The sequence below is a fragment of the Abramis brama genome (assembly GCF_963993115.1).
Source record: "Abramis brama genome assembly, chromosome: 22".
NCBI lineage: Eukaryota > Metazoa > Chordata > Actinopteri > Cypriniformes > Leuciscidae > Abramis > Abramis brama.
This window is the reverse complement of record NC_139984.1, coordinates 6,963,439-6,976,715: the sequence shown is the minus strand read 5'-3', so window position 1 is coordinate 6,976,715 and position 13,277 is coordinate 6,963,439. Positions and strand designations below refer to the sequence as shown.

The following is a 13,277-nucleotide window of genomic DNA, read 5'->3' as shown; positions in this document are numbered from 1 at the left end:
TTATGAGCAGGGCTGCAGGTGCAGTGTTAGCGCCCCCTGGCTGTGGAGCTGTAGCAAGCGGAGAAATTCCTCAGGCATGGAGTGAATACCAATTTTGGGTCCTATGTTGTCAAAATAGTGATGTGGAACAATCTGCTTTTCCAGATTGATCTCAAACGGCCAGAATCCATAAACGTGCACATGATCACACAGCTCTAGTGCAACATTAATCAGCATAAAACCTGTGGAGAGGCGTCTCCCATTCAGGCCACGCCCTTTCCAAAAATGGTCCAATTTCTTGAGGTAGCTGGAGCTAAAGAAGACCACCCGCATCTCAGGGTTGGGAGGCCAGAGCGCTTTGAGAGTGCTGACTGACAATCGAGTGTTTAACGGGCTTGCAAAAGCAGGCATGATCAGAGATGCATTACCGTAGACACTCACACGCCGCATTAATGGACCTGGTTTCTTTTGAGCATTGCTGTAGCTGCAGAGACACACACAAACAACCAACATATTAAGGCAAATACAACAACAATTTCTTTCATTATAATGGTAAGTTATGAATAAAATCAACCAGATACAGGTTAAATCACATTACAAACTTTGATTTGAAAAAAAAACAAAACAAAAAAGTACAAGATTGTGTACTTAATGACTTTAATGAGAAAAAGAACTACAATGTGAAAAACATTGCGAATGGCAAATGAATTAAAAACGATAGAGAAATATAAAATAATTGATTTAAAAATATTGATTATATATGTAAAATCAATATATGTTATGTTTACTGCTAAATATTCATATTATGAATACAAATATGTCATTTGAAATTCTGTGGAAATTCATTCGCAGTGCTTCATGGAAGTGGGCGGTCGTTCAGAGCTGTTTTGGTTGTGTTGACATTATGAATGATTTATTGTTCAGCTTCATTGATAATAACGGAGCTTTGTGAGATCGCGATGAACTGAGATATCAGCTTTTTAGGAATTATTAAGGGAGCGCACTTTGCAGTATTTTTGTCATGCCAAACCATGCACGCAGTAGCCTATGCTTGCTTTCATGTTAAATTAACAGTGGTTTGTGAATGTTTATGCTTTAATAACAAATAATTTATCACCATCATTACAGGTGTTTTATTTACCTTACTTGTGAGCATCACCAAGCCACAGCAGTCTACAGCATACATGACCTTAGTTACCTGTGGTTGGCCTGGCCGTGCGTCACTTAGAAAACAACAACGCTGCACAGAAAACAGCGTGCATGCAGACGTGTCCTCTTGCGTCTTGCGCTTAAAGAATGCTATCAAGAAGAATCGATTTTGTATGTGTATAACTATAGGGCTATGGAAGAAATGTCATTTTTTGGTATTGATGATTATTGCCTGGAAACAGACTGTTATAATCGACTTCACGATACTTGCGAGACATCGTCGATATACGATAGTATCGTCATATCGCCCAGCCCTATAATGCAGCTGATGGCTTCAACAAAAGCATATAATAGGGGTTGGCACCCTATGTAGGGAGGGATAATCACTGGCACATGACAATAGCTGAAGAGGTGTATGTTTAATTAAATAAAGTTCCTCAATTATTCTATCCATTAAAACTCAACTTTGATCACCAAAATGACAAAAAACAATCCTGTCAAAAACATTTCTTCATACCTTAAAATAGCTTGAATTTAACTCTACACCCTTGCTTCATTTAGTATACATGAATTAATGAATATGCAAATTAGCCCCACCTCCACTCACTCACACCAGCTTGGACTGCCTGATCCACTCGGCCAATTTTACTGTAGTAAACACTGCACAATGGCAAGTGGAATTACTGGTTTAATTCAGCCATATATGTTTGAACAAGAAATTGATTCAGAAGAAGAAGTGGAAGAGTGAATTATACAAATAATATAATTATATGTATCAGAATGGTAATGCGTTTTATGTACCGCTCTCTACAACGTCAGACAAATGGTAATTCATATGATTAGCCACATATGATTAATAATGTGTTGCTAATGTTACACACAAACAATGTTCTTCTTCGCCATCTCCGTCTGCCTTATAAAAATCAGCATCCTTAGAAACGCTTTGAACAACTTAGTATTCTTAGTTTAGCTTTGAACAACTCTGTATTCCACCGCACTCATTCCTAGATCCATCTACTCAAGGCTTCTTGAAATGACAAACCGTTTTTGAATTGACTATGGCGGAGCAAGTAACGAAACAAACTACAGCAGAGCAACCTACATCTGAGGACAGGAGGGCTCAAAAATTTGAACTTTGTGAGATGTTTTTAATCACTAGTGCAGAGGATTTTGTGGAAAATTTGATCTGCTCCAAATGTAACCAGATTAAAGAATTACAAGAGAAACTAATCGACGTGCACATGAAACTCCCGCGAATGACTGAGCTAAACGGCGTTTTAAATGAGGCTTCAAAAATACAAGATACTTTTAATTCTACTGTATTAATTGGATCTGCTGGCATGGGTGTGCAAAACTCGGCACTTCTCGCATCAACTCTTCCGGTTCAAGAGGGGACATCGGCAGAGGAACTCTGACCACCACTGATCTCCAACGCTACTGCCCCGGTTGTGAGAAGCTCAACTGATTCCTGCTCAACACCATGCTCAAGGGGATAAAAATGGAAACGGGTGGTTGGCGGAGGAAAACGAGGAATATGTGGAACGTGGCCAACTCAGGAACTAAAGCTGGCAAATCGTTTTGAGGTGTTGATTCATGACTCATCCCCTGTTCATGACCAAACTCCTATTGCTCTACCTCCTACGTCTCCTCCACTTTCACTGCCATCGCCTGTCTCTACTGTGGTGATCGGTGATTCTATCATCCGGGGACTTTCACTCCCTTCCCACCGAAGTAAAGCAGCAATCCACTGTTTTCCCAGAGCTAAGGTACTGGACATAAACACAAAACTTTCTGACGTGCTTGGAAAACATGCAAATGCGAACACTATGATAGTGCACAATGTAGTTGTCAGCTTTCCTTGAACTCATGGTTAAAAACTACATGTGGAAATTTCAAGGTCATTTTTATAGATCATTTTGATTTGTTTTGGGGCCGTCCAGAGCTTTTTAGGTGGGATGGCCTGCACCCAAATCACAGGGGCTCTCACATGCTTGCACATCATATCGAACAACATATTTTAACATGACTACCTATCAAATGCACTTCTGAAGATTTTATAAAACCTATCATATCAGTTTGTCACATTAGTGCTAAGAAAAACACAGTGGGAATAAATATGAACAATTTACTGAAAATTCCAGTAGTATGTTCCTGCACATTATCACCTATGGAAACAAAACAAACATTAACATGGCTCTTTTTAATGTAAGGGCATTAACAAACAAATCATTTTGTATCAGTGATCTCATTAGTGATTATAACTTGGACTGTCTTTTTCTTACTGAGACATGGCTTGGCACAGATGCACCGGCCACACTGATTGAGACCTGTCCACCCGACTTTACTTATTCATTTTCAACTAGAAAGGGAAAAAAAGGTGGAGGGACTGCAGCAATCTACAGAAAAACCCTAAAGGGAAGGGACATTTAGTACCTCTGAATATAATGCTATTCTTTTAAACTTCCAACCACGTCTTCTTGCAGTGACACTATACAGATCTCCAAAATTACCTATATCTCCCTTCATAAAGGATTTGTCTGACATGCTATCTGTTATTCATATGAATCATGACAACTGTGTTTTAATTGGGGATTTTAATATACATGATGACAATTTGTCAGATATCAGAGCAAATGAATTCTTGGAACTGCTAGAATGAATGTCGTTTAAACAGCATGTAAACATACCGACCCACAAACATGGTCACACATTGGATTTAGTCATAGCATATGGATTAAACGTCAATTTAACTTCTGTTGTTGATCTGGCATTATCTGATCACTTTTGTGTTTTCTTTAATAGTATTGATCCTTCTGTGCCTTACACAACTGAACGTATTGTTAAAAAACGTTTTATTACCTCTGAAGTAGCAGAAAATTTCACAATGCATTATAAGACTTACGAAAAGAATATTTTACCATCGTCCTGTGATGAAAATATTAATAACCCACAATTCTTATTTAGTACCATAGATTCACTAATAAATCACAAAATTTATTGCAGTTCTGCATTACCAAGTTCCAAATGCGAAGAGTTTGCTGGCTACTTCAGAGATAAAGTTATAAATATTAGATCAGGAATCTACTCAGTAAACAAAAACAAGATTACTATGCTCCCTCCTTTGCCTAGCGCACAGAATACTCTCCAAATGGAAAGGTTTACTTTGGTTGATGTTGAGACCCTAAGAAAGGTAGTAACAGAACTAAAACCATCCATTTGTCCACTTGATCCAATTCCTACCTCTCTTTTTAAATTGGTCTTTAATTCTAATGATATCCTTGTGATAGTAAATCACTCCCTACAGCTTGGCATTTTTCTGTGTGATCTTAAATTGGCCCTAGTAAAACCTGTACATAAAAAAGGGAATTCAGATATTTTAACTCCTAGTAATTATAGACCCATTTCAAATCTCGCATTTTTAAGTAAAATATTAGAGAAAATTGTTTTTAATCAGTTGAATACATTTTTAAATACACATTCAATATTAGAGATGTTTCAGTCAGGTTTTAAAAAACATCATAGCACAGAGACCGCCCTTATTAAAGTAGTAAATGACATAAGAATAAACTAGAAATTGGCCTTCAGTTCTGGTGCTGCTTGACTTGAGCGCTGCATTTGATACAGTGGATCACCAGATTCTCTTAAATAGATTTAGCGAGTCTGTTGGCCTATCTGAAACCGTTTTAAATTGGTTTTCATCATATCTTAGCGGAAGAACATTTGTAGTATCTATTAATAATACCTTCTCTGAACATAATGGTAATGTGTGGAGTTCCTCAGTGATCAATTTTAGGACCACTACTTTTTAATCTATATATGTTACCTACATGGTATCTCTTTTCACAGTTATGCTGAATTATCTCCTGATGACACTGGGCAAATTGATTCACTTGAAAATTGCATCCAAGACATAAATGACTGGATGTCGCAAAATTTCTTACAACTCAACAAAGACAAAACAGAAGTTTTGATAATTGGATCAAAAGCGCAGGGAGAAAAAATTACCCCTAAACTAAATATCCTGGGATTAAACCCAAGCAAAGTGGTAAAAAATGTAGGTGTTGTCTTTGACTCTGATTTTAATTTTAAAGCGCATGTATGTAATATTACTAAAATAGCATTTTATAATCTAAAGAACATTGCTAAAATAAGACCATTTCTCTCTCTGAGCAATACAGAAAAATTAATGCATACATTTATAACTAGCAGGCTTGACTACTGTAATGCCCTCTTTTCTGGCCTACCAAAGACTACAATTAATCAACTACAATTAATACAAAACTCTGCTGCTCGAGTATTGACAAAGACCAAGAAGAGAGAACACATTACACCTATACTAATATCATTACATTGGTTACCTGTTAGTTTTCGTGTTGATTTTAAAAACCTTTTTAGTTTATAAGGCACTGCATGGACTTGCTCCAGACTATCTTTTAAAAATGTTTACATTATATGAACCTGTAAGGACTCTCAGATCATCAGATTATTTTCTTTTAATAGTACCACACAGTAGAACTAAAAGATTTGGTGATGCTGCTTTTAGCCGCTACGATCCTCGCCTCTGGAATAACCTTCTAGAAGAAGTAAGACGTGCTGAAAATATAAATAGTTTTAAGTCTAAATTTAAAAACATATCTCTTTAGTCTGGCCTTCCTATAATATTTTTAGTTTTTAATATTAATAGTTTTTAATTTAATTATTTAATGTTTTTCTGAATTTTAATAAATCCTCATAAATTTTATTTTTTATTCTTGTATTTTTTTTTTCTCTCTCTCTTTTTAATTTATGTGCCTATAAAGCACTTTGAACTGCATTGATTTGTTTGGAAAAGAGCTATATAAATAAAATTTGCTTGCTAGAACGTCAGTGCAGAAAGTATGAGTGAGTGGAGGTGGGGCTCATTTGCATATTCATGAATCCACGCATACTAAATAAAAAGTTTAAATATGCCATTTTGGTGATCAAAGAGGAAGTTTAAGGGATACAATGATTGACTACAGGGGGACTTTAAGGCATATTAAAACACCACATTGACATATAAACAACATTAAAAACTTGATTTTCACCACAGTGTGAGATTTTAACCTGCGCTAGCATACAGACCCGACAAAACCATTCGCTTCAGTAATGATCCGTCCGCGTGCCATAAGGTTGCTGACCCGAGGCATTTACCATTGATAACAGCCTCATAGCTCACAGTAGTAAAAGTTCTGAGTTATCGTTGAAAATCATGACAGAATTTAAATTTCTGAGTGAACTATATCTTTAACATTTAACCTTCGTAAGCAGCTCACTAAGTTTTAGATTCACTATCAAGAACATAATATAAAAAATATATATAAACTATAAAATGTTTAAATTGTGTATATTCTTTTGTAAATGGTTTCTCACCCTCTCCGGATCTGACTGGGATTGACTGTGATTAAATCAGTCTTTAGCCCAACATCACTGTCATTAACGGGTGCCATATTAAACCTGCAACAAACGGAAAAGTTCATTGGTTAAGATTGATCAAATGCCAGAGAGTACTGCACAAAACAACAAAGCCTTTCAACAAAAGACTAATGCCTGAAAGAGACGAGTACTTCATCATTGCTACACCCTGCTTTACCAAACATTCCACTAAAATGTGGGGGTTGTTGAACTGACCTTTGCTGTCATTCAGAAACTAAGCTGGGCTAACATACTCAAAAATGTAGTCAAGTTAGTTGCTACTTTTATACACTTTCTGTGTAGAGTGCAACAGATGGGTAGTACCTGATGACATAGTCAGCGCTATCAATCTCTCTTCCACAATTGCTGTTCTTCAGAATCCCTCCACTGCCCACCACAGCACATCGACCCAGACGACGCTCACTCCAGGGAAAGGCCTTCAGACCAAATCAATGAGTCCATTAAACACATTGGGCTCTGTTTTAATGATCTAAGTGCATGGTCTAAAGCGCACGGCGCAAGTGCACTTATGGCGTGTCCGAATCCACTTTTGCTAGTTTAATGACAGGAAAAATGGTCGGCGGCCTAAAAGGGTTGTTCCTATTATCTTAATGAGTAAAGGGTGTGCTTTGGCCGTAACATGCAATAAACCAATCAGAGTCTCATCTCCCATTCCCTTTAAAAGCCAGTTGTGCTCGCGCCATGGTGGATTTGTAAGCGGAAAGACTGAACGCTTCTTCAGAGAGGAAACGGATTTGCCTGTGCGCGAGGTTAAAGCGCAAGCAGAAGATCTATGGGACAAGCCGGATTCCATCATATCTTTATGTACACAATATTAATCTTTTACATTGTTATCCTTTTATTTTTTATATTTGGCTAGTTTGTGTGCTGCTGTGCGTCCCTGTGTGTGTAATAAGCAGAGTGTGTAATAAGCTGAGTGTTCTCGTGTTGTAGACCTGCCTATAGGCACACATTACTAACGCGCTCTTTAAATAATCAAATAATAATTTAAAAAAAATATTGCTCCATTGACTTTAGACCAGGTTTCAGTTGCTCAATGGCACAGTCTATTTCAGTTTCCTCGAAATAGCAACGCGCCAACAATGCGCCTGAACACACCTCGTTTTCAGACCAGCCGTCCAGGGGTGAACAAATGGGTGCAAATGCATTTGCTATTTAAACAATGTGGCACAGGACGTGAAAATGAAAACTGCGTCGGGCTGAAACTAACAAAAAACACTTGCGCCTGGCGCCGCATTGCGCTAGGTATATGATAGGGCCCATTATATACATTTTCTATCACTGTGGCCTGTATAAATATAAATATACTACTAAGTTTAAAAGAGTTCATATTTTAGGAAGCTGGTGATTATTTTGGCTGTATATGACACATACCTCAGGTAGCATGTTGTGAAGTGCTGCATTCATTGTGTAGTTGGGATATACGTCAGACTCATAGGGAATTATTTGATGCACGGCTGTGTTTTGCTTCGTCAGGTATAAATGGCCTGAGGCATTACAACAAAAACGCAACAATACTCTTTATGGAGAGAGGAAGAGAGAGCAAGAGAGAAAAATAAATTAAATACATATAATGCTTAAAATGTATAATTTAAAATAGCAAATGTTGCCCTGCAATTGTCAGATTATGTTTAGTGTTGTTTTCATGGACTTTCAGGTTGTTGTCATTTGTCACATGTCTTTGTTCAGATTCCCGCCACTCATCTATCTCCTTGGATACAGTCATTATTAGTTCATCCGTGTCAGCTGTGTTCTATTAATTATCCTCGTTTGTGTTTGCTTTATAAGTTCATCCCTCACATTCATTCTCTGTTCGGTCTACGTTTCAAGTTATGTGTGTGTACCCTGCTGCCTGTTTAGACTCATACCTGTTGGGATTATTCTATTAAACCGTGTGTTGGAAATTTATTCATCCTTGTCTTCATCTGCCTGTCTACATGCATGTGTTACAACAATGTACTGGCATATTGTCTATCACTCTTTTCCATAAACTACAAACTAGTGAGCTTCCTGCAGGATTTTAAAAGAATAGTTTATCCTAACATAATTTTTTTTTGTCATCACCCTCTTTCTTGAATGAACACAAAAGGAGATATTTATATTTATTTTAAGTGTCTGTGCTTTTTGGGTGCCACTTTATATGAAGTGGTTGAACTACTTAGATTGAAATAAATAATTTGATACAATGCACTTATGTGTACATGCATGTTTTTTCATTGTACAAATATAAAAAATATAAAAATCCCTGCATGTAATTACAGCTGTAATGCATAAAAAACCTAACCATACCACCAAACCTGTAATACAACATCAACACAATTACAAGTACATTGTACTGAACCTTTCCCCCCCCCCACATTTTTTCTTCACATTTTTTATTCATCACTTTGAGAGTTAAAAAAAAAAATCAATACCCGTGGCTCCTGACGATACAATGGGGTCTTATGAAGTGAAATGATCGCTCTGTGCAAGAAACATTATTACCTGTAATCCACAGGGGATTGAGAAAAATGAGCGCATTCATGACAGTCAGTCTGCAGCGTGAGCTTCCTGACGCATAATGAATCTGTGAAAAGTCAATCTTCACGATTGAGATCACGCATAAACCGCATTTCCACCGAAATTATCTGGAAATTTTTTTACCCAAAGGGTAGGACTTTGTACTGATATGCTCGAACCTTGAACGCAAAGCGTAGAAAAGGCCTGTGTTGAGGGGAGAATCCAGACATAAAAGTATGCGTCCTTCAGGTCGATCGCTGCAAACTAATATTGGTGTTGCATCTGAAAATGTGTTTCTGCGTCAACATTTGGAACGGTGGCTGGTCAAGGGCCCGGTTCAGAACTCACTGGTCCAAGATTGGCCCTAACCCACTGCTATTCTTGGGTACAGTGAAGTAAGGGCTGTAAAACCCTTTGTAACAACTGGAGGGACCAGCTTGATCGCATCCTGCACATAGGTAAACTGGACGGCCCTGAACTTAGGGGGACGCCAAGCGACCTGAAACGCATAGCCAAGTCTGATGGTGCGAATGAGCCAGCAGGACGGGCTGGGGAGCGCTAGCCATAACCCCAGACACTGCACCAATGGGGCCAAAGAGACGTACTCGCAGACAGTGGGGCAGTGATATTTATACAGGCCACATAGGCCGCTGTACGTGAGCTGTATCGTTCAGTTTCATTCCGACAAATGGGGCACTACTTTTTCTTTTGCTCAATATGTTCAACGTTAATAAAAGGTATCCAAGCAAAAAGTTCTCCACGCATTATCCTGCAGTTAATGAGAAAAGTGTAATTTATTGGCGCACTATATTGACTGCGTATTGAGAGATATAAAACTGTTGAGCTAGATTTTCAACCAATCAGCATCGAAAATGTAAGTAGGTCAGAGCCGAAATCAAGCCAATATCACTACGCACATGTAAACATGGAGGAGGACGTAAGCAGCGCATCTTCATCTGATAGCGGCGATCAAGCTCGATTAACACCCGTAAAGTGTATTCTTCATGTCGGAAAAGATGGTGGGAAAGGTCCGCAGCCCTTTACTGAAGTCCGATGGGAAAAAATCAAGCAATGTGCGTAGGAATGGCTCAAAACGGACACTACGGAGCTAACGTTAGCTATTGCTAATGTTGCCCTCCTGGACAAAGAGAGAGAGAGAGAGAGAGAGAGAGAGAGAGATGGGTAGGTTTAGGGGTCGGGTTAGTGTGTGTGTGTGAGAGAGAGAGAGAGAGAGAGAGAGAGAGATGGGTAGGTTTAGGGGTCGGGTTAGTGTGTGTGTGTGTGTGTGTGTGTGTGTGTGTGTGAGAGAGAGAGAGAGAGATGGGTAGGTTTAGGGGTCGGGTTAGTGTGTGTGTGTGTGTGTGTGTGTGTGTGTGAGAGAGAGAGAGAGAGATGGGTAGGTTTAGGGGTCGGGTTAGTGTGTGTGTGTGAGAGAGATGGGTAGGTTTAGGGGTCGGGTTAGTGTGTGTGTGTGAGAGAGATGGGTAGGTTTAGGGATCGGGTTAGTGTGTGTGTGTGTGTGTGAGAGAGAGAGAGATGGGTAGGTTTAGGGGTCGGGTTAGTGTGTGTGTGTGTGTGTGTGTGTGTGTGTGTGAGAGAGAGATGGGTAGGTAAATAAATAAATCAAAATTAAATCTTGTTTACAATAATCATTCCTGTGAATATGTACATATAGTGCAGTTACTGCTCGTGTATGCAAATTAACAATTCACCATTAAATGTGTCATTTTTAAAAGTTTTTTTTTTTTTTTAATACTTTTGAGTTTAACTTGGAGTGAGATTTGGGGAGATTAGGGGGGGTTTGCAAAAAAAACTTGCATCACAATAAGTGTATTGTGATTGACAAAACATTTTAGTAACTAAACTGAATTTTATTAGGTTTAGTGACAACATGTTACAGTGTTTATATGGTAAAATTTCTGGTAAGCTACGTTTTTTTTTTTTTTTTTACAAATTTCTTGAAACAAATTTCACGATTTCAATTCAATTCTTGTAATTTGATTTAATACTGACTCATTTGGATAAATATTAGGTACACAAGATAGGCGTTAATTTTTCTCAAGAAAAAAAATACATAGGCTAGGCTACATACAGACAGCCCTATCAGCTGGTAGTATTTAAGGTTAAAAATAACTCAAATTAAATATAATGCGTTTTTTATTATAATAACAACTTTATTTAATGATATAAGTACAAATATAATAAATATGTAATATAGTACACATATTTAGCAAAATACTCTCTATAGCTCTTTTTCTAGCCAACTATAACGTGCCTATATTATGGTCATTAAATGGCTTTCCTGAGGTAAATGTTATGTGACATAATTGTTCTCCAGCTGTTTTATTGACCCCTTTGTTTGTTTGATTGATTGATCGATATTATGTATGAAGAATATACATTTCGGTAAGCTGTAATGTTTCTTTCAACATTGTTCATTCGTGTTTATTTACTATTAGCTAGAGATGATCGGTTCACGTGCCACTAGGGATCTGTCGCGTCACAATTACAAACGCCAAAACGGTATTTATTGTTTGAATTTCGTAATAAAATTGACAGAATCTGAGAGCTGAGATTTTTTTCATATCATAACTAACCTGCTCTGTCTAGTCTGTTGGTCTCCATGTCCTCTTTGCTTCGCGATTTTTCTGTGCGTGAGAAAATGGATGTGTGGCGTGAGAGCGTGCGTGTGTCTCACGGTGATTGCGTGAGAGTTGGCAGCTCTGAATATTATTATATTTTGGCTTAATTCTATTTGTTATTCAGATTTTACCTCAAATATTACCTTTGAATTGGAACAACATAATGAGAAGTAATTGGGATGTTAATGCTACAGTAGAAGTTTTCTTAATAATCTTATCATGTTTACTGTCCCTAGATAGCAACTTCAGGTATATAACACATTTCAAACTGGTTTATTTTGTACTTCAAGTGGTAATTCGGCATTTTTGGGTTTATATGATAAACAGGTTTGAAAGTGCAAAATTCCCTATGTTTTCCCTTTTTTCAAAATGGGCACCTTTAGCATCATTTTTCTCAAAAACTTCTAAAAAAAAAAAAAAGGTTGTGTGTGGATAACTTTTTCCTAAGGAATCTCTATATATTTCTGATGTTAAATATAAAAAAAAGTAGTTAGTGCCCCACTTGGTGGAACGAAACCCTATTTCTAGGCCTCTTTTAGGCTACCGACAGCGGCCTAACAGTCCCATCCCCAAAAGTTCCTGAACTTTGAAAAAGTACTACTTTGCGAGCAGGGATTTTTACCCAGAACTTCATTTAGACCCTGGTTCCTGCGCTGGAAACACACCAAGTACCAACCCAAAGTCCCTAGTTCCAGGGGAAGTTCCTGCGGTGGAAACACGGTTATATATCCACCTTTTTTTCCAATGCGGAAGTAAGCTATTTTCTGTGAATGTGTGAGACTAAAGGGAAATAACGAGAAGGATAACAAAGTGCAGTAAATGGTAAAATAAGTAGCTGCCAATATGCTGAAGGCAGCACCTTAGTAGCTTTTGAAACAGAGTCAGTGTGTGTTGATGTGTGAAATGGTGAATAAATTAATTGAACCAAGCATGTTTACATGAGAGAGAGACAGAGAGGAAGATCCACTCACCTATTCAGCTCTTTTTGGGTGATATTGGACTTGTATGGGCAGGTCAGTAACTCAGAGACTTTCTCAGAGAAGCTCGTCATATCAGTACTAAAATTACTGCTATCATAAATAATGAGAGAAATTATCTGTAGGATGTTAGCTGTCAATTGATGAAAACATTGATATAATGTGTGAAAAGGCATGGAAATGAAATTGGACTAACCTTGCTGGAGTGATGATGGAAAATATCTTACGGACTGTTGTGCAGCGCAACTGTGAAACATCTCCCGTCTCATCTCTCATGAAAAAGAACAACAAACATCTCACAAACACACTCATAACAATATTAGACAAAATTAAAGGGATATTTCACAGCTGGAAAGATGAATGTGTATTGAATGGGTAATTTATGTAGTAGAAATGTGAAATTATTTTAGAAGTTGGTGCCTTCTAGACTGAGAAAAGCCAGAAAATAAATTTTTGGCTCATTTGGATGAAAGACAACAACTCCCAGAATGCACTTTCTTCGCTGCCCTATATGAGGCCACTCCCAAGCCACGCCTACCGGTTACAGAGGGCAGTATTGGAAGAAATGATACAATAG

General features: G+C 37.9%; 1 protein-coding gene across 1 annotated transcript; it reads right to left on the bottom strand.

Moving 5' to 3' along the window:
• LOC311073146 (alpha-2,8-sialyltransferase 8E-like) lies at nt 1–12,774 on the bottom strand (the record flags this gene model as incomplete). The annotated part of the gene is made up of 6 exons (XM_084098629.1): nt 1–463; nt 6,520–6,603; nt 6,886–6,998; nt 7,957–8,069; nt 12,346–12,503; nt 12,695–12,774. 6 exons carry the CDS (start codon nt 12,772–12,774, stop codon nt 1–3), a joined length of 1,011 nt encoding a protein of 336 aa, XP_083954755.1.
• Nucleotides 12,775–13,277: the final 503 nt, after the last annotated feature.